The sequence below is a fragment of the Sus scrofa genome, chromosome 18 (genome assembly GCF_000003025.6).
Source record: "Sus scrofa isolate TJ Tabasco breed Duroc chromosome 18, Sscrofa11.1, whole genome shotgun sequence".
In the NCBI taxonomy this organism is placed as follows: Eukaryota; Metazoa; Chordata; class Mammalia; order Artiodactyla; family Suidae; genus Sus; species Sus scrofa.
Genome location: NC_010460.4, coordinates 24372170 through 24393914, shown reverse-complemented (window position 1 = coordinate 24393914; position 21745 = coordinate 24372170). Strand labels below are relative to the sequence as shown.

Here is a 21745-nt window from a genome sequence, read left to right as displayed (position 1 = left end):
TCAATGCTTCCCATCCACCTTGGCAGTTCTCATGAGCTCGGGGCCCATTACAGCTGGCTGGCTTCTCTCCCAGGTCACACCCAGCACTTCCACTGTTCATTTGCATTGAGAGGAGTTGATAAATGTGGTTATTGTACCTGACAAATTACAGACTGGAATTCAAATTCCAAACACGGACAAAGAACCCTACCGTTAACGCTATAAGCACACCCTAGAGAACTGAGGACACTTAATAAAATGACAGCAAACGGGACCAGAATGATGGGATGTCATGGGGACTCTGGCCCTGCAGTTGAAGGTACAGGGTGTTATCCTCAGGAAGAAAAGCCTAGAAACAGGAATCTGAAGTCCTTTAGTTATAAGACTGAATATGAAGCAAATGTAGACGGCATCTACCTGTCTTCCAAACCACGACAATGTCTGAAATCTGTGTGCTATCTTCCACTGCATGAAAGCCTCCTGTACAAATGTGGCCAACCTTTAATGTATATTCTGCCCACTTGTTGGCATATTATCAGTGGCTTAATTCCCATTCCAAATCCCTTCTGCTTTCCTCTCGTACAGAGGCCAGTTTTAAAAAAACCACACTATCCCAGCCTTCCTTACAGCTAAAGATACAGAAAGTCGTCAAGGTGGGGAGGGACACCCCCTTCCAGAATAAGGTCTCTCCATGGCTCCTCCTTTCCTTCTGTTGCAACAAGTCCCTGACCTGCAGGTGGTGGCAACCATAGAGGCACAAGCCACATGCCAGGGATGGAAGAGCAGCAAATAGCAAGAGCCTGCTTTGGGTGGCATCCCTGAGTCACCACCCCAGCCAATGCATCCTGTAAAGAGAGATACATAAAAGCCCAGTGGTTGAAGCTATCGGGCTGTCTGTTCAGAGCCGACGTAATCCTCACTAGAATACACCCACATCTTCTTCACGTTGCCCATCCTGGTAATGGTTCCTCAACACACAAGTGCCACTAGCAAGATCCGAAGAATCATCTTTAAATCCTCCTCATTCAATCGGCCCATTTGCTTCTGTCTCACACATCTCACAGCCCTTCTCTAGTTTTCCCACCACTCATCTCTGCATTCACCACCTTCACACATGCTCTTTCCTCGACCTCCGAAATGCCACCAAACTCTTCTCCATCACCAATATACCCATCTTCTTAGGCACACAAACCTCTACTTACAGGCTCTTCAGACACAACACCCCAAGTTTTTGGCTCCTAGCTTGCCTCAAGGGCCTTCACAATATGGGGCCCAATGATGACTAAAAACATTGACAAGTCAATACCTGAAACTTTTTAAAAGAAAACAAGATACCACTTGTGTCAAGTGTAGCAAGTTAGGAGTTCCCATCGTGACACAGCGGAAATAAATCTGACTAGGAACCATGAGGTTGCAGGGTTGATCTCTGGCCTCACTCAGTGGGTTAAGGATCCAGCCTTGCTGTGAGCTGTGGTGTAGGTCGCAGATGCAGCTTGGACCCCGTGTTGATGTGGCAAAGGCCGGCAGCTGTAGCTCTGATTAGACCCCTAGGCCTGGGAACCTCCATATGCCATGGGTGTGGCCCTAAAAAGCAAAACAAACCAACCAAAAAGAATATAGCGAGTTGTATTAACCATGGAGCAATAGTAAGAATTGGATGTCTGTTAAATGAAAACTTAGAGTTATAATGTTCAAAGTTAGCAAGGATACAGTGAGATTATATCTGTTACAAACCATTCCTAGGACTATGTATATACATTTGTTCTGGAAACAAATTATTCAATATACTACAAGTCTTAATGTGCACACATTCTTTATTCCCAGTCTAGACATATTGTGAAGTCCATCCGTCATCCTGCAAGATGTACTCAGATGCTCATCACAGCATATAAATGTTAAGTTATGTATATACGAGGTTATATATATATATAGAGAGAGAGAGAGAGGTTATGTATATACATTAAGAAACATTAGAGTTTCTGAATAGAAATATATTCAGAATGTGGCGCTAGATGGGGGAAAAAAAAAATGCAAGGTACCAAGTTGTGTTTACAACATAATCAACAGGGGAAAATAGGAGTGGAGACCAGCAGGGTGAATAGCTCAGCACTTGGGGCTGTTACCCTCTGGTCAGAACCTAAGTATCTCTCCAAGTTTCTGGACTTTATAAGACATTACTTCTATATTCAGAATATATAGAATTCTGGAGACTCAGTCATTAAAAAAAAAAAAAAAAAAAAAAAAAAAAGACAGTAAACAACTGGAAGAGGAGAGGAGGAACTCCGCTTGACCTATCTTAAATGACGGTTTCCCTGGCCAGATCCAGCACTGCTTTGGGGAAGGGGAGCTCTGAGCACAGGCACCCAAGGCAGGCATTTGGAATCAAGATCAATAACCTCCTTTGCAGTGAGACTCTGACAGTCTGAGAATTCAGAATTCCAATTAGGAGGTCCTGACATTTTAAGATTTCCTGTTCAGTTTCCCATACAAACTTAACTCCCTTTTTTAAATTCACTGCTTTCTGGATACTCCCATTACCTTAGGTCGGGCTTTAAGGAGTAATGTTTTAGGGGCACATGATTTGTCCTGCAATATACCCACATACTCCTGGACTTCAGCACCATCTAAGAAAACAATTTCAAACGAGAGCTCTTACACCAGAAACAAAGTTGTTCTTATCTTGCAAGAAGGGGGAGGAAAGGAAAAAAAAAGACATCTTGGGAAGCACCTGACATAAAGGTCCAAGGGTTTGGAGGCACCAAGATCTGAGTTGGAACTCACACCACATCCTTTACCACCTCACTGGCCTTAAGCCATGTGCTTACACTCACAGCCAAGGCGGGACGAGAACTAAGGTGAGCTCAAACCTCCAAGACTTAGAAATGTCATATAATCCTCGCATTTCTTCTAAAAGCCATCTTTTCCCTTTTTAACCTTCATGCTCTGAAGGGCATCATCTCAGAACCTGGTAAACAATGTCAGGCACATTATGTAGAGTTGACATTTTAGACTATATTTGTGGGTGAAGATATTGAGATTGTTCTGCTATGAGGCCTCTGAATGGCAACATGCAATTCTAAAATTAATGACAATTTGGGGGCCTAGTAGACTTCCAGGTGAGGGGAAAAAAACCCAAGTAAAAAATGCAGTAGTTAAGCAAATACCCTGAAGAAAGCCATTTTTAATTAGAATAAAAGAAGTTACTCTGGAATCGACAGTTCTCATTGTCAGGCACTTGGCTCGCGGGGTGGGGGAACACAGATGGTCCTTCCTACTGAAACCATTTCGTATAGATATGGGGAGAGAGCAGGGCCTGAGGGGCTTGCCCTGTACAAAGAATCATGTGACTTCTGCCAACAAGTTACTAATGGAATTCAGGTCTCTCCCAGACCCTAGCACGTATCTCCCAAGTTGTATTTCTGAATACACTCCCGATTCCCGTCATTTCTCCCTTACTGGTTTGCTCTTAAAACTGCTTAAAATAATCAACGTCACTGGGTTTTGCTTAATTGAAAGTTGGTTATTCTGCATTAAATATCCCAGACTCAGAATCGTATGGACATAGGAGCGGTGTGTTTGTGTCTTTGTCTACACACACACGCACAGGTTGCAAAGAGTTGGATAACTAGATGAGAACATTTTATTAGCTTTACTATTATTGGTTAATGCCTGCAGGCAAAAATGAATTAGCATGTTTCTTCCAAAAATTCCTTTCTCCAGCCAGATGTTTACATTCCATCATAACAAGGTCATTTTAGGACCCATGGGCCTTACTCCAGTCATACCTTAATACACAGCAGTGTCAAACATAAAACTAAGTCATATAGGAAACTGTAATAGGGAATATGCACTCAGTATCAACAGTTACGTTCTTTGATCCTCCTAAATCTTCCATTACTCTGTGTTCCCAAAGTAAAGCCAAGACGCAAATGAAAACACTTGTTTGTTAATGACAGTCAATCTGAAAATTAGAACATTCACCCAAACAGAACATTCCAAGATCTTTAAATGTGCTAATAAAGACAGTAGGATGATTTTCAAGAAGCTGTCTCTCAACGTAAAGAAAAGCAACCACCACCCTTGCCGCCCAGCACCCCTCCATTTCAAGTTCACAAAATAAGAATTTCTCAGAGTTGAAAGACACACTCCTGGAGCCATATTGAGTGTAAATAAGTGCCGAGCACAAGTTCTTTAAAAGCCAAAAGGAGTTATCGTAACATTTTAGAACCCCCTAAAGACAACAGCAAAAGCATACGAGGCAGGAGAAAAATGGGTCATGCGAAAATGAAACTGGACTTACAACTTTTCATTAGCAACACCTGTGGAGCAATGCCTTCGAAGTTGAGGGAGAATGATTTCAACCCCAGCATCTACAGCCAACCCACTTCTCCAACAAAAGAAAGAAAACTACAGACTTGCATGGGTTTGGAAAGTTTGTCATAGTCTTACAAAGGTACATGTGTAAAGAATAGAACAGTAAGAGTGTCTCCAAACCGAAAGAAATATGATAAGTACAACTCCGCGCACCCGCCAAACACACAGAGAGAGAGAACCACTATCCTTCAGCACACTGACTCTGAAACCTAAAGCAGACTGGACATCCCACATGTTGGCAATTCCTCTTTGCCCTAAAATGCTTTTCCCCCCCTCTTGTCTACCCTGCTCTGGGCCTTGGGGAACTCAATACTCACAAATGCACTTCTGCTCTCCGGCTCCTCTCTGGGTTTCCCTGCTGGTGAGCGGCCAGCAGGAGACCAGGGGGAAAGAAGACAAAGACAGAGGCCAGTCACTCCCTTAGCTCCTGCCCTGCACGGTCTCCACCTGGAGCCCACAGCCTCTGTGACAGCCCAGGTCACAGCTCCGTCCGTTTGCCTTGGGAGGCCCCGGGTAGCAAGGGCCTCCTCTTCCTCTCACTGGTTCCCTCAAACCTGCCTGGGCCTCTCCTTTGCAACTGCCCCCTGGAGTGTGACAGCTATTTCCCACTGGGCCCTCATTGATAAGCCCCCACAACTTTGTAGTTGTCTTTGTAAGACAACAGAACAATTACCCGTTAGCTATGCGTCAGTTTTTTTGTTTGGTTTTGGTCTTTTTAGAGTCGCACCCCTGGCACATGGAAGCTCCCAGGCTAGGGGTCGATTCGATGCTTCAGTTGCTGGCCTACACACACCACAGCAACACAGGATCCGAGCTACGTCTGCGACCTACACCACAGCCCACAGTAACGCCGGATCCTTGACCCACTGAGCAAGGCCAGGGATTGAATTCACATCTTCATGGATTCTAGTTGGGTTCATTACCACTGAGCCATGACGGGAACTCCTGCAGCAATGAAATTTATAGCTAGGTTATGTTATCTCCACAGTTTTAAAAATATAAGTAAGCATAACATCCTGACTGGAACAGAAGCAAAGTAACTGAAATAACATCTTAGGATGTAGATGCTTAGGCATAGCTGGTCTGCAAGATGAAACAGAGAAGACACATATACCCACTTATAAAGAAGTGGGAATTTCAGAGAAGTGAGGCAATATTTAACTCAAAGTGTCAAAAACAAAGAATAGCGTTGACATTTTGAAAGTAAGGGCTAAGCAGTTTTTATATATATCCATAAAATCAAGGCGAGTGTGACAACTGAAAATGAAGGCTTGACACAAGCATCTTGTATTCGTAACAAGCACCAGAAGCATCATTGCTGTTGATGACATTTTTCAAAATGGTGAACACTTCTCAGGAAGGTTCTTAAAATTTAAGTCTTCCTTCAACTTACCCAGAAGGTATAGTTCTAGAAAAATAAACCCATTCAAAAGGGAACGCTCCATTTACAGAAGGCAAAATATGTTCTGGGAGCAAATAATTACAGAGCAAGTTAAACTACAGAAATTTCCAAAAAGGCATTCCACTGCCATGTGTGATGGACAAGAGACGGCACACATGCTAGCATTTCTAGAAACCCCAGATCCCAACAAATACCAGCAGCAGCCCCTCGAGTCACTGAGAAAACCAAAAACACCCCATACATTTTTTAAGACGTCTGCTAGGGATTACCACAATTCCGGTTGAGAAGCACCAGTTTATAACGTGGAACAATTTAAGGAAGTACTGAAGGGAAACAAGATGGGTAAAAAAGAAAAAAAAAAAAAAGACTCCAAGAAAATGTTTTATGAGAAAGGCAAGCAAGCATATTATATGGTTTTGCAGTGAAAGATAGTCTTGATGTAAACTCCACTGAGTAGCTTTCAATTTTTAGAGTCAATAGAATCAACTCCTCAGAGCAGAGATCTTAACGATTCTTATCACAGAAGGAAGACTGGATGCAGGTGCTACTGCTGGCAATGGTTACAGAATCAAGTGCGTCTGATCCAACATCTCTGCAATTCCTTCAGTATCTTCCTTGGTCACAAATGACTGTCTGTCTCCTGTCTCATACACCAGAACTTATGTCACATGGCCACCCCAGCTGCCAGGGAAGCTGGGCTGGAAACATAGCAAGAGAGGAGGGGAAATGAATGTCAAGTAATTAACACTAATAGCAGCAAGTGTCCAGCTATGAGGTCTACAAGTCGAAAGCTGAGAAGTAAAAAGCTAAGTACACTGGCTAGGTTAAAAAGCATGGTGCAGGCAGGATGAGGAGAACTCATCACTTCAAGTTGGCATAAACATGACAGTAGTTCATTTCCCTCTCAGAGATCCAAGCTGGTGTGGCAGCACTCTTCTGCAAAGCTACGGGAGCCCCAGGCACCTTCAGATGTGTTGCTCTGCCAGCCCCAACAAGCAGCAACCACATCCAAACGTCTGCTCTCCTAACACAGCATCCCAGCCAATGGGAAAAGGGAGGGAGGGGGGACATGTCTTTCTCTTTCCAGGGAATGGGCCGCGGGGCCAGCACAGGTCACTTCCATTCATACCCCACTTACCAAAACTGAGTTTTCTGGCCCCACCCAGCCACAAGAAGCTGGAACAGACAACCGTCCCCGACTGTTCTCTTGATGGCTACTCGGAACCTTGCATGCCAAACACCTGCTCCTAATCTGCCAAGACTTGCTTTCTGCTCTCCTCAGCGACCTGTGGCCTGTCCTGATTTTCATGAGAGCAGAGACATTGCCTGGGCAATTCCTCATAAAGACCGTTGGTCTCAGAGGACCCAGTCCTGTTCTCCTGTGGGAGAAATAAAGCCCACATCCCCTTAGGGAGACAACACGCCCATATTCTCTGATAGTTGTGTGCAGTCCTGTGGTTAACGAGGCAGGGGGGTGGCAAGATGAGAAAAGGCAGCCATGCTCCCAACTAAAAAGTCTACTGCTTCTAAGAAGGGAAGAACACGCTGCAGTCAACGAGCAGAACCAATCATGGTGAAAAGCTATATTCCAAGTAGAAGGAGCCAGATGCTTCTGGGCGAGCTCCAACTCCCCACACCGCCCCTTCCACAGGAAGGGACGGCTACAGTCTAAAGAGGATGGGGGAGGCAAAGTAGCATGCGCGCTTTATTTCAATTCATGAAGGATTTGCAAGAAGAATTCAAAACTTAGTGAAGACACCTGACACCAGCCAGAATGGCCATCATCAAAAAGTCTACAAACAGTAAGTGCTGGAGAGAGTGTGGAGAAAAAGGAACCCTATTCCACTGTTGGTGGGATTGTAAATTGATGCAACCACTGTGGAAAACAGTATGGAGATTCCTCAGACAACTAAACATAGAACTCCCATTTGATCCAGCAATCCCACTTCTGGGCATCTATCCAGATAAAACCACGACTTGCGAAGATACATGTACTCTGATGTTCACTGCAGAACTATTTGCAATAGCCAAGACATGGAAAGAACCTAAATGTCCATCAACAGAGGAGTGGATCAAGATGTGGTACATATACACAATGGAATATTACTCAGCCATTAAAAGGAACAAAATACCAGCATTTTTGGCAACATGGATGGACCTAGAAATTATCATGTGAAGTGAAGTCAGCCGTACAATGAGACACCAACTCAAATGCTTCACTGACATGTGGAATCTGAAAAAAGGACAGACGGAACTTCTTTGCAGAACAGATGCTGACTCAGACATTGAAAAACTTATGGTCTCCGGAGGAGACAGTTTGGGGGGTGGGGGGATGTGCCTGGGCTGTGGGATGGAAATCCTGTGCAATTGGATTGTTACGATCGTTAACTACAGATGTGATAAAATCATTTGAGTAATAAAAAAACAAACAACTTCGTGAAGAGTAAATAAGGGTTCCCCTGGGGAGTGCGACGAGGGATGGGGAAGGTGGGACAGGAGAGTTACTGTGTGTTATAAGGTGAAAAATCAAGCCCTGCAGAATTTACGACTATATCTTGTTTATTAAAATAGCCGAAGTGGATTTAGCACATCATCATCTTCAAAATTAAGTTACCATGTTGTCCATTATAACGCACTCAGGAACTTACATAGTGGTGGGTAAACACTCCCTCTTGGGCTACTACCCCTTGCCAACCAGAACCACTGTCACAACCGCCCAGTTGGTCTCCGGCTCCCACTCTTGCTTTTATAGTTTAGTCTCAAGGCTGGACAACCTTGAGGCAGTGCCTTAAAATCCCCTGCAATGTAGCAGCACTGGCTATTCTCAGAGTCCTAGGTCACTTCTATGAACCTGCGCGATACTCACCAGCTCCCCACCCAAATTCTGACCTTATCATGGCTTTGCATAGGCCTTGCATAGGCTGGCCCATGCCTACCTCTCCAGCCTCGTGCCTTGCCAAAGCTTGCTTTGGTCCACCTCGAGGCTCTCTGCACCTGCTGTTAATGCCATCTGCAATGTTCCTCCCCCTCCCCACCAAGTGGCTCACTCCTTTGATTCAAGCTCTGCTCAGCCACTACTGGCTCCTCAGAGGGGCTTTCCCCGACCACCTCCCCAAAACAGCTGCTGATGCTAAACGCCCTCCCTTAGTGTGTATACACACGTATGTTGATTATCCATCTGCTCTGCCAGAATACAAGCCTCACGAGGGCTGTCCTGTCCACATCTATACTGCCTACCCCCAATACGGTGCCTAGCACACAATCCCTGTTCAAGTATTGCCTCAATATTTGACAACAAAGTGCAATTATGCTTTACAGAATGAAAACTCCTTTCCGAATGAAAATTATGCGGAAAATAAAGGAAGCTCTGTAGATCTACTCCACGCCAGGCACCGTGCTCGGTACTCTTCAAAAATCTTGCACCCTTCGCAGCATTGTGCTGGACCAAGTAGGAGTCATTTCACAGACGAGAAGACAGCAGTTTAGAGGGGACAAGGAAGGGCAGAACTCTGTTCTTCTCCGATAGGACCCCCGTGAACATGACAGATCAGTGGAAGTGGGAAAGCGAAATGAAGAGGAAGGTGACAATGGAGAGTATAATTACCGTCAAGCTAAAAAATATTACCTACCTGGTTTCATCCCACATTTTATGTATCCCAGCATTTGCACAAGTCCTTTGAGATTTCATTCAAAACTAAAACAGCTAGACCTCCAAGTACCCGATTAATATCAAAGATTTGCTAGTAGTTGTAGCATACTTCATGGTCTATGGCTCACCTGTACCCTATCTGAAATCAATGTTTATCACCAAATTTTATTTCACTTTTATAAAACAAAAGCAAATACACTTATCTGTATAAGCTGTTTTGTAGGAGAACCCGTATAAAGTGTGGCACTGAAGCTTAACTACTGTTGGGTGGCAAAGTCACCATGTTATGACTCAAGCTGTTCATCAGATGTAAGAAAGGCTGAATTCACCATGCAAAACACAGCTTAGAAATCAACGTTCGAAAAAGTGGGTTGTGAAATTCAACTTCTGAGTTGTAATGGTGTAGACGTCTCCATATTGCTAAGTCCATTCATATTTTCAATCCCATCCCTCCCTGACCTCTTGGGAGCCCCTGACATCGTTTTCTACCTTTTTTTTATTAGCAGGTCTTCCCGGAGCTTCTGAGAGAAAGGCCACCCTATCTCTTACATACCTGGCTGTTCCTTTCTCCATTTCCTTTGCCAGTTCAACCTTCCTGTCTTTTAAATACTGAAGCGTTTTAAGATTGCCATTAAAATCTCCTCTTTGCTGGATTGTTTCAGCCAGTCACACCCATGACTTCAATTACCATCTACATGACAATCCTCAGATTTTCCTTATACCCAAGTCTCTCCTCTGAGCTCCCAACAACTATCCTTCAACCTCTACTTATTTGAAGGACCACAAAAATCAACATCCCACCTATTAGGTTCCAGCAGTAACTGCGTTGGCGTGTCTATCTCTACATCACTTTCCTCAAATATTCGTAAGGGAATAAAAAGGAAAAACAAAGTCTGAAGCCCTGGATTCACAGGATGTGATGCTCAAACTCTGGAAATTCTTATGGGATTTTCCACTTGAATCACATTAATTTTTGATAATCCCTCAGTCCGCCGGTCACACTTGAGGTGTACTGTTCTAAGAGCAGAGTGGCCGTGGGTGATGCGAAGACAAGAGAACGAGAAGAATGTGCTTTCTCTCCATTCTCCTTACTGACCGCTGCTCAAGCAGAGAGAATATACGCAAAACTTCTGGTTAAGAAAACCAGAGCCTCACAGAGGTAGGCGACGGTCACCTTGTTGTACTTCAGAACCGTTCCTGATATCCAGCACTGTGTACGCCCTTCTGACGACAGCAGCATTTTGGGTTTTAGATATTTTTCTAGAGAACCAAACAAATTAGAGTCTCCAAGATTTGGAAGGTACTTCCCTAAATATGTTGTAGTAAGAATACAGCTTTCATGGCAGAATTTAAATGTCCCATCTTCCCACAAAAATACTCAGATCCATAAAAATGTTTTTAAAAGTAATACTGCACACTAAATGTAAAACTAAAGTCGGTTTTCAAGAGGAATGTCCACTAACTTCAAAATCCATCAAGAAAATTGGAGACACAGCCTCCTAAAACCAGTGCGCTCTGCCCAGTGAATCAAAACAGGAGGCACAACCATGAGGAAGGCAAAGGAAGATTTGTATCATGTCACCCTAACCTGTCCCTGGCTCCAGGATGGGAGAGCTGAAATGCCATACAACAAAGACAAAATAAAGCAAAGGAAACAAAACACTAAAAATGAAAACAGTTAAGGTTAAACACATCATATTGGTGATGACTAAAAATGTCTCAAACTCTTATAAAAGATCAGGCAAAAACTATGGTATTGGATGATTTTCAATACAAAATAACCCCCCAACAACACAGATGCAGGTAACATGTGTGTACTGTTCTATTAAACAGGTGAACAAGACTGTGGATAGGTATGTATGATGGAGACCATCTATCTGAAAAGTAGTTTCAATGTTAAAATTGGACAAAGCAGAATCCTTGTTCAAAGCACACTATAGATCAGTTACTTTTCACTTTTAATAAAGATTCTTAAGTACACACTTATAAAGAACCTGGCATGAAAACATATGAATACTTGTAGAAATGCACAATAAATTAAATACAGCTGACCCTTGATCAAAACAGGTTAGGGGCACAGACCCTTGGCACATTTGAAAATCCACATGTATTTTTCTTTTTAAACTCTTATTGAAGTATAGTTGATTTACAATGTTGTGATAATTTCTGCTTTACAATGAAGTGATTCAGTTATACATGTACACACACCCATTCTTTCAGATTCTTTTTCCCACATAGATTAGCACAGAATACTGGGTAGAGTTCCCTGTGCTATGTATACAGCAGATCCCTGCTGGCCAATCATTCTATATACCTCAGTGCGCATATGCCAATCTGCCTGTAAGTTATAGCCACCATTCCAATTACCTGTATCTAAGGTCCTGCATGGGCAGTCAGCCAACTGCAGATCAGATAGCACCGTAGTACTTACCGTTGAAAATAAACCTGTATAGGTATGCCCTACGCAATTCAAACCCATATTATTCTTCAAGGGTCAACAGTCCATATGATTACAGTGGGATAATTCAGTGACTATAAAGATGACAAGTGGAGTTCTCACCATGGCTCAGCGAAAACAAATCTGACTAGTACCCATAAGGACGCAGTTCAATCCCTGGACTCACTCAATGGGTTACAGATGGAGCGTTGCCATGAGCAGTGGTGTAGGTAGCCAGGCGCCGCTCAGATCTGGCATTGCTGTGGCTGTGGTGTAGGCCAGCAGCTACAACTCCAATTTGACCCCTAGCCTGGGACCCTCCGTATGTTGTGAGTATAGCCCTAAAAAGGAAAAAAAAAAAAAAAAAAAAAGATGACGAGGTAGGAATGATTATCACAATAATGCTGATTTAGGTATAAAACGTTCATCCCAAAGTCAGAAGACGTATGTATATACTAATTTATGATGTAAAAAATACTAGTTACATACTATGCAATAGCTCAATGAGCCACACTACTAGCACAAAAATAGAAATCCATTACTAAAAAGAAACCAAAACTTTCAAAAGTGACCCCAAACTATATCTAGAGGTAAATTCATAGCTTTGTATACTTTCATTCTCATTACAAAGAAAATAATCCTAATTAAGCCAAATTAAACTACTCAGAGTACCCCATTTAAAAATGGTAAAAATAAGCAGCAATTAATGATTTATGATAGAATTTATGAAGTTAACATTTATACTTGTAAAAACGAATATTTGGATATCTAATGGATTTTTACAGGATAAAATCTGAAATAAAACTTTAAAAGAAAATTGAGAAATGTGTCCAACTCATATATAAACAATCTAGAAATACCCAATTTTCTCAAACTATGCAATCATAACTGAATCTGAGTAAGAAAAATCTAGTGGGCGAAGGGAAAGGAAAAACACCTCAAGTAAGTTTAGGATGCAATTCATTTCATGAGTGAGTTCTTTCAAAAGTCCCAGGATCCAGTAATAGGGATAACCACAGAAATGCAAATATGGTTTAATAGGAAACCTAGAAACCTGTCACATCAGTAAAACTAGACAATCACCTCAACTGATGTAGAAAATCTAGTAACAAAGTCCACTCTGATACTTTATCCCCTTAACGTAATAAAAATAGAATGATCCTTAAATAACACACACACCATATTCACTACTGGAATACCAAAAGCATTCCCAGGACTGCCTGGACCAAGACAAAGGCACTGGCAATAAGTACACATAGTCTTCTGGATACTGGATTAAGACAATGCCTTGTGAAACAGGAAATACAGCTACTGAATAGGACCTGATAGAAGTTATTATGATGAGCAGATGATTCAGCTGCCTATCTAGAAAATCTAGCCAGATCAGGCAGTAATTACTGAAACAATCAGTAGTATAGTAAAACCAGTTGTAACAAAGAAATTGGAGTTTATTATTTCCTAATAGGAAAGGATGTCACAAAAAGCAAATTATAAAATACTTAAAATAACCTTGATTATAAATGCAAGGAGTCCATATAATGAAAGCCACAGAACATCTTAAAGATACAAGAGATTTAATCTAAGAGCTATGCTACATTCCTAGAAGACTGAATGAAAAAAAACATTGTTTCCCAAACAGGATTAAGTTAAAAAAATGACAGCATCTAATTTGGAGCATATCCACACAGTAGGCACTATATCAAGCACTTTATATGCATCATCTCATTTAATGATAACAGGAACAATAAGAGGTCCCCATAGTTTGTAAAATCCTCATTTTACAAACAAAAAAGCCAGGGCCCAGAGACATGAAATGCCTTGCTCACACAATGAATGAATAGAAAAGAATGAAGCCCAGGCCCTCTAAAGCCAAAGAGTGATTTCATCAGACATTAAAATCAGTCATAAATTATAGGCTACTAGTAACAGGAAAAGATAGATGAGTTAGGTTAGGCAGCCCATCCTAAACAAAAACAAAAAGAAAACATAGACATAATCTATAAATCATTGAACATTAGCCCAAGAGAAAATTTCTGCTTGCTTTATTCTCTACTATATTCTCAGAATCATCTTGTGGTTTAACTCACATACTAGGAGTTCAATAAACATTTGACCAGTGAGTTAATGAAGAAAAATGATTTGGCCTAACAGCTTAGTAATGAAAGTAGAGCTAAATCAAAAACTAGGCTGCAAGAATTGCTTATTGGGGGAAAAAGTAAAGTCAACTCCTTGCTTCAAACTTGAATTCGAGATGGGAAATTACAGCGTACGTGAGAAATTTTTAAGGAAAAAATCCAAGTATATCTAAAAACAAAATGGAAGGCGGACTAGAGAGACACATTCCACAAAGGAATGCTACCTTCAACATACTGATGAAGGGGTCAAATTAATAAGTAAAACCAAAGTCCCAAAAGAAAAGTGGGGAAAGGACATCAGACCATTTACCTACATTCATCCTCTCAAGCAATCAAAAGTGAATTAAATATCACCTTAGCTATCAGATTGAAAAAGATAGTCTTTTAATTATTCATACCCTTTGCCCCAGTAACACTTTCATTATAAAAATTCATTACTAACTTGAAAGTTACAAGATGAAAATATTCAAACCATAAAGTTTACAAAGTGATGCGATAAAATTTCAAGCAGCACAGTATAAAGATACTCTGCAATGCAGAAGGCTTTCAAACCCAAACCAAAAACCTATTAATGTGATTTTAAGGAAAACAGAGGCTTTTCTTACTGTCTACTAAGGTTAGAATTTTGGAAATGACAAAGTCAAGATATGACAAAATGCACATGAAATAGCATAAAACTCCAGAGGCCCACCTCACTAGCACATCACAATATATCATGATCATCAAGAAATGACCAAAAAGAATCAACACACTCTAAGTTCTTGCTTCGTTTTAATTACATCACTTAAAACTACTTGAGAATACCTCCTAAGGTTTACATTTTGAAAAGCCCACATGCTGGAGGTTCCCGTCAAGGCTCAGTGGAAATGAACCTGACTAGGATCCCTGAGGACACAGGTCTAATCCCTGGCCTCACTCAGTGGGTTAAGGAGTCAGCACTGCCGTGAGCTATAGTGTAGGTCGCAGACACATCAATATCGACCCCTAGCCTGAGAACTTCCATATGCTGGGGTGCGGCCCTAAAAAGAGCAAGAAAAGCCCATGTGCTTTCCTAAGACACACATGGAAGAAACATTCCACCCACTGATTGAGACACTCTCTTCAGTGAGGCACTCCTCAGGGTCAACTCCAACTCTGAGGTTTTTTATTTTCCTTTCTAGTTCATTTTGTAAAGGAAATACTCAGGCTTACCCTCCTATGTGTGGTGATCTGTCGAGGGTTTTGTGATGAATAAATTACACAATGCTAATGTAATTTAATCGCCTCCAGCATATAGCCAAACTAAATGCCTTCTAAACATCTAAATATGCACCGTCTTCCCACTGTATTGATTCAACAAAGTCTGAACTATTTTTTGTTCCTTGCTTCGAGCATCCCTATTACCTTTTTCTTAACACATAATATGGGTTTAATTACTCAGTCATCTCACCATCAGTTTCACCTAGGCAAGGTGACATTTAAGACACAGGCCATTTCCCTGTACCGTCCCTTTAAAAAACAGGATGCTCAAGTTTGATTGTATATTGGAATCACCTGAGAAGCTTTAAGACTAACCCCAGAGATTGATTTAATTAGTATGGGGTACAACCTGGATAATGAGATTTTTAAAAGCTCTCCGGGTGACTCTAATGTGACGCTAAGGCAAAGAATACGGCTTTTTAAAGAAAAAAAAAAATAAAAATCCTCAGGTAACAAACACCAGTCCTAAAATAAAATGTTACAGATCTGCAACAGGTTCCATGATTTGGTTCTTGAATAGTCCAAGCTTTGGGACAGTGTTACTCGTTCTAATGACATTCTACTATTCATCATCACTAGGTTTTTCTAGCTTAAAGCGCAAGAGCAGTAACACTTGACTATGCAACTGCAACCCACCCTCTTTCCCCCCAAAAAGGTCTAGTCTGAAATGCACATGAAATAGCATAATAACTCCAGAGGCCCACCTCACTGGCACATAATGTATCATGAATCCAAGACATCATGGATCCATGATAATAGGATTTTCAATTCAGAATTCCAATCCTTTAAATAGCCTAGCAATTGTCTTTAACCTTGTTTGGAGAGTCCTTAGTGCCCTTCCAATGCTATTTATCTTGTGAGTATAAAAATAAAGGGACCCAGTTTTCCATTTTAAACCCTGAAAACACAATTACAGTATTTTATTTCACTTCATAAGCAATATAAATCTGAACTACAGCTGATTTCATTTTTGAAAAGAGCCAAACTCCAGTATCACTTAATCCATTTGAGTTCTCATTAGCACAACTCATTCCACCAAATTAAGTGCTGCGGTCTCAGGATACCCCGTGGAGGGAAACATGAATCAGCTGCGACGGCATTTCCCTGAGACACTGCTTAAGTCCAGCCTGAGCTTTCACTTTAATCTGTTTCCAACTTATGGCCCACAGGACAATGCACTCCCTATTGTTCAAAGCAGCAAGTGACATAACCCATCCCTTCTCTTTGCCCCATAAAGAACCACAGCCTGAGGAGCACAAATCAGGAATGATCCTGACTTCCTACGAGTGGGCTTTTCAGACCATCAGCAGATCCACTGGAAACCTGCAAGCAAGGAAGCAAAGCACATATACCCTGAGGCTTCGACCATGCCCATCTCTCAGGTGTGGTTGTGGCCCTGGAAAAGTCTGATGTCACTGGTTCACAACCAGTAGGCACTGCCATCTCTATGGCTTTCTTTAGAAAGGGTGGGCTGAGTCCTGGGTATCTCACATCAGGTTCAGGAACATTGCTGCCACAGAAAAGTCAGCGCTTTCCGTTATCCTGCCTCCATCTGACACCGAATTCTTCGAGACCTGGAATAAATCTGACACTTCCGTGAACGCGACATGCATTTACTAGGTTCCCATGCACCATGCAGCGAATACACGAGACTGCAGCTCTATCTCCAGCTCAAATACAGCCAAACGAACCCCAGCATAAGGCGATTCTCAGCCTTTGGAAATGTAGCTCATTTTTTCCAGAAAGTTGGGTCTTTCCCTGAGCTTGGGGAATCACTAAGTCTTTTTTTTTTTTTTTTTTTTTAAAGCCATTAACAAGTACTACCATTCCCAAGAAGGGATAAAAGTGGCCACTTTATTATAGTACAATATTCAGCTGGGAGAAGTATAGGCAAGACCCCACTGAATATTATTTCACTCAAGACTATTCCCCCACAATGCTCTCTTTCCGATCAGTTTTACCAAAAGATTTCCTCACCATCTGCAGTCTCACATTATTTGTACACATTTGTCAAACTTAGTGTAGAGAATTATGCAAGGTGGTGGGAGTGATTATATAAAAGGTTTAATAAGGCACAGCATAGTGTGATTACAGTGGCAAGGCAGACACAAATGCAAAGAACATGGGTATATGAATCATATGCAAAGTTAGTAGGTACCGTTTTAATCTTTTTAAGTTTCCTCAGCTTCTAGTTCAGGAGAGTCAGATGTTGAAGCTAACCAAGTTTAAACACACGATGAACAAAGCAACGACTGACTAGAAACCCATCAACTGGCTAACCCAAAACAGGTCATGCACACCTGAAGTAGTTCTACAACTGAGACCTGCAATATGTAAACCCCATCTATGGAACGTATTTCACCTCTTCTTTGGTGGTCACTGTATTTGTCAGATTATCCTTACCTTTAACCATAAAGGACCTCTTCTATCCTTTAGGGTCGCAACGTGTTTTCCAAAGGATCAAAAAGTTGCCTTTACTAAGTAACAACTTTCTTTACCTGCGTCATTTTCAGGTTTCAATATTGATTCTCTTTAACCAATGATCTAGAATCATCCAAGGTTCATCATTGCCTTTGCACCACTGGATAACAGAGATACTCAAGGTAAATAAGCATAGACTTAATTATGCACAACTGAAGTCATTTTTGCCAGTGGCTGTTACTTCATATTTGTATCACGTGTAAACCACTTAGGTGGTATAACCACCTGGTACGTGGCTTCCTCACAGTGTATGATCGACCACACTCACCCCTAGAATGTTCTATAAAGCCATCACTTATCATACCGGCCTAAGCTAACCACCAGTATTCTTTGGAGCCGAAATTTTCCAGTCAAAAGCATAGACAGACCGGTTTTAGTCAACTGAGTTTAATGCTATTAAAACTTTCTCAATTCATGGATGCAACTTACTAGCTTCACGGGCCAATTTGGCGGGGGGGGGGGGGGGAGAGCAGGGGACAACGCTGTAGCTCAGCAGGTTTGTAGAAATTCACTAGCCCTAAGGGTGAGGGGGCTTTGACTGCCACGAGGCTTTTTTCGTCTTTATGAGGACCTTCTGAGATGTCAGTTTCTAGGTTTCTGAATGCTCAAAGTTGAGAGAAGTGAGTAAGCAGCAATATGCATTTCAATAACAACTTAAGCTATTAAATCCTTTTACTAAATGTCTGACTACTTGAAGATACAGAATAAAAATATACAATGGCTTAGCGATTTTGCAATTATCTTGTTACTACTTTTATATAACCCAACTGTATAATTCAAGACAAAGTTTTTGGCATTAATTACTGGCTTGTGCATCAAATTCACAAGAATACAGTTAAATTCCCATTTCATTTTGTCCTAAGAGGAAACCTGACTGCCAAGAACTGCTCCAGTTCCTTTAGTAAGCAACATGTTTAAAAAAAAAAAAAAAAAAAGTGTAGGGCCTTTTGAATAACTTTGAATGAGAGGAATATTTAAGCTGTTTGGGGGCCTCCCCCTTGCCAATATAATAATTCACAAAACTTCGACAGCATTCGATGCTCTCAATATTTAGCAAATAGAGATTTCCAAGTGTTCCAAGTCTCTTTGTACAGAAAAGAGTGCAATGTTTTACGTCTTTTTGCAGTTTGGCATTATTTTTTGGTGGTGCCTGAATGAGGTTGTAACAATGGTCTCGGAAGTATTGTGAATGAACTTGTTTGCCAACTCAAATAATTTCTGCAAAAACATTCTATTTAAACAGAAGGAGTCAAGAGATCTGCACTATTTCAAAGTGAGAGTTTGCTGCATTTTGCTAATGAAACAAGCATGCACTATTCAGCTACCAGTGACTTTTCGCACAAGAATCTTCGATAATATTCCAGACAGGAATAGCCTCAGTTTCACCATGTTTTTATACTTAAACACACTGAAGTTTAAATGCAACAAGAATGACAAAACTGGAGACTGGTTGAGATTAAATAATCTTTATGACTACAAACAGCATACCCATCAAAAATTAAAGAGTGACTACACAAGTTGAAAGTTGCTTGACCCACTGGGTTAAGAGGCACAGGGGGACTGCAAGACATCCTGACGCAAGCCAAGGGATGAGAGGGTACAGTACTCACCTAGGAACGTAAGGCAAAGCCCACAAAAACTCCACGGGGCCTTCAGCTGAACTGGAGATGAGTAGCCTCAATCATGGTAATTGGCTAGGGAATAGAAAATGTTACTTGGAAATACTTCGCCCCTCCAAAATGAGGGGGTCTACCTGGATCCCAAGGTACTTTGCAGCTCTAGTGTTTTGTAACTGAGTTACCTAGTGGTTAGGTGCATGAAGAAGCTGTGTCATTAGCCGCCAACTGTAGACAATCATCCCAAAAGCCTGCTCAGTGAGGGATTCAAAACAGCTGCTAGGTTTAGGCCTGCTTCAAGAGATGGGGTAAATGGAGGTGGACGGGGCGATAGGAAAACTGTTTGTGATGAAACAGCATTTTCACAATTCAGAAGTGCTCCAGATTTCTAAGAAATACCTCAGTGGAGGTAATGCTTTAGAGCACAAACCATCTGTGTCACCAGGCACGCCTGGGGCAAATTCCATTCTCTCTGGGTCTCCACATCTTGTCTCAAACCAAGGGGACTGCTGCAGGTTTCCACTGAACCTTCTAGGTTCAGCAATCTCTAAAGAGCTCCTAGACGGTTCCCATTGAAAACACTTACCCAACTAGAGCAATTTGAGTCATTACTTTTGTCTGTTACAGAACATTAGACCCCTGGGGTCTTGTCGGCAAACACTTTCACCTGTTACAGACTCCTTACTTCGGGGAGGGAAAAGGAAAAAAAAGAAAAAGCATTATGAAGTGGTTATGCACCAATCCTTTATTTTTCATCAATTGCGTTTCATCAGGCCTGTCGGGGACTAGGAATTACTGACCCACAGCAACTCTCCAAAGCTGAACACCATTCTTAGGATTTGACGTCCAGGTTATATACTAGGACAGGAAACGTGTCAGTTTACCCTTTTCATTCACCGAGGGACATTTCTACTCCTCACCCTAGAGAGGGCTTCCTTCTAGTTAACAGTGGTGTTCTGATTCCACACACATTCAGATCCACAGTAGAGCCCCGACTCCAGCAGGCTGGGCGGACAGGAATGCACCACTGCTGTTCGAAATTAAAGTTGATATGAGTTGCGTACCGACCCGGCCAGGGCCGTCCGCCGGGTGCAAACAGCCCACCGCCGGGGCTGTCGGGTCGGTCTCTGTCCCACGGATGCCAGGCTGACAGCTTCTCCCAACCGTGAGGGAGAAAATGTGTCCGCTGTAACCCGATATCCAACGGGCTAAAGCAGTGTCCCTCTCCCAAAGATTCCCTTGCCCTCCAAGACCAACAAAAACACAGTGTCCTGCAGAAAGACAGCAAGCAGGCAGGCGCCCCAGAGCTCTACCCAGGAGAAAAGCCCGAGAAGAAAGCAGTGGGGGTAGAAGGCGCCGGGTCCTACAGGCAACTCACCTTCTGCTGCCTCCGGGCCATGTCAGTGGGCTGCTTGGCATTAAACGGGTACGCGATACATCTCACCACGAAGACGTAGAGCTGCAGGCGGATCCTCCGCTCCTGCTCCTCGTCCAGCTGCCTTTCGGGCTCCTCTCGTCCCTCGCTGAGCACGGAGGGGCTCGGGCTCACGGGTCTGGCCGCGCCGCTGCCGCCCGCGCGCCCCGCAGCGTCCCGCCGCCCTTCCCGAGCCGGGGCCGGCAACACTCGCTGCGAGCCGCCGGCCGCCACCAGCACATCGCGGCTCTCTTCTTCCAGCCCCTCGTCCGACTCCTCTTCGCTGGAAGACGGGTCCAGCATGGTGCTTGGGGCGCCCCGCCGCTCAGCCCGCGGCCCCCAGGAGCCTCACCCCCAGCGGCTGCGCCCGTGGGTGTGCGGGCGCTGTACGGCCAGCAAGCAGCGGCTGCAGAACGAAAGGGAAACTGGCGGAGGCTTTCCGGACACGTCGAGCTAGACCCAGGAGTGTTTCCTACCACCAGGGCGCAAGGGGCGGGCAGGAGCCGCCGGGATTAAATAGGCGGAGTTAGCGTCGGGGGGTGAGCCCGAGCGCCTCGTGAACTGCTGGGCCGGCCCGGGGCCCGTGGCCCCCGTGGTCTTCCAACGTCCGCCGGCCGAGGCGGAGCCGCCCGAGCGTCCGGGCGCAGGTGGGGAACCTGTGGCGCCTACAACTAGCAACACGTGGAATGGAATGTTGAGGAGCGGGCACGGGGCCGGGGAGTGCGCGTGCGCGCGCCGCCGCCGCGACCAGGGCCCGGTGCTCTGATGCCCGGCGCGCAATTTGCAAAGATGGGAAGCAGCTGAGCCTAGTGGTTCTGCGTGCGCCCACTCGGGTTTCTGGAACTACCCTGACCCCACTACCCATTCTCTTTTCGCCCGCCAGCTTCCGGAGGGGCAGGCGGACAGGGGGCGAGAGAGCCGCCTCCCTCCACCTGCCCAGGTGAGGGGAGCGTCCAGAATGAGTCTCGGATCCAAATCTGATACCCAGGGTTGAACCCCCGCACAGAAAAGTGGGGTCA

At 43.3% G+C, this 21745-nt stretch overlaps 1 protein-coding gene across 30 annotated transcripts in view; it reads right to left on the bottom strand.

The window, feature by feature from the left end:
• The window catches only part of CADPS2 (calcium dependent secretion activator 2), a 494741-nt gene extending 473373 nt beyond the window's left edge, over window positions 1-21368 (bottom strand). For 7 of the 30 annotated variants that reach the window (XM_013985660.2, XM_013985661.2, XM_013985664.2 and 4 more), the window contains exon 1: window positions 20691-21366. In XM_013985660.2, the coding sequence (XP_013841114.1) occupies window positions 20691-21029 (339 nt within the window). In that variant the 5' untranslated portion in view covers window positions 21030-21366. Of the gene's footprint in view, window positions 1-20690 lie in introns of all 30 variants that reach the window. The other 23 variants (XM_013985672.2, XM_021078969.1, XM_013985673.2 and 20 more) reach the window with 8 other exon arrangements.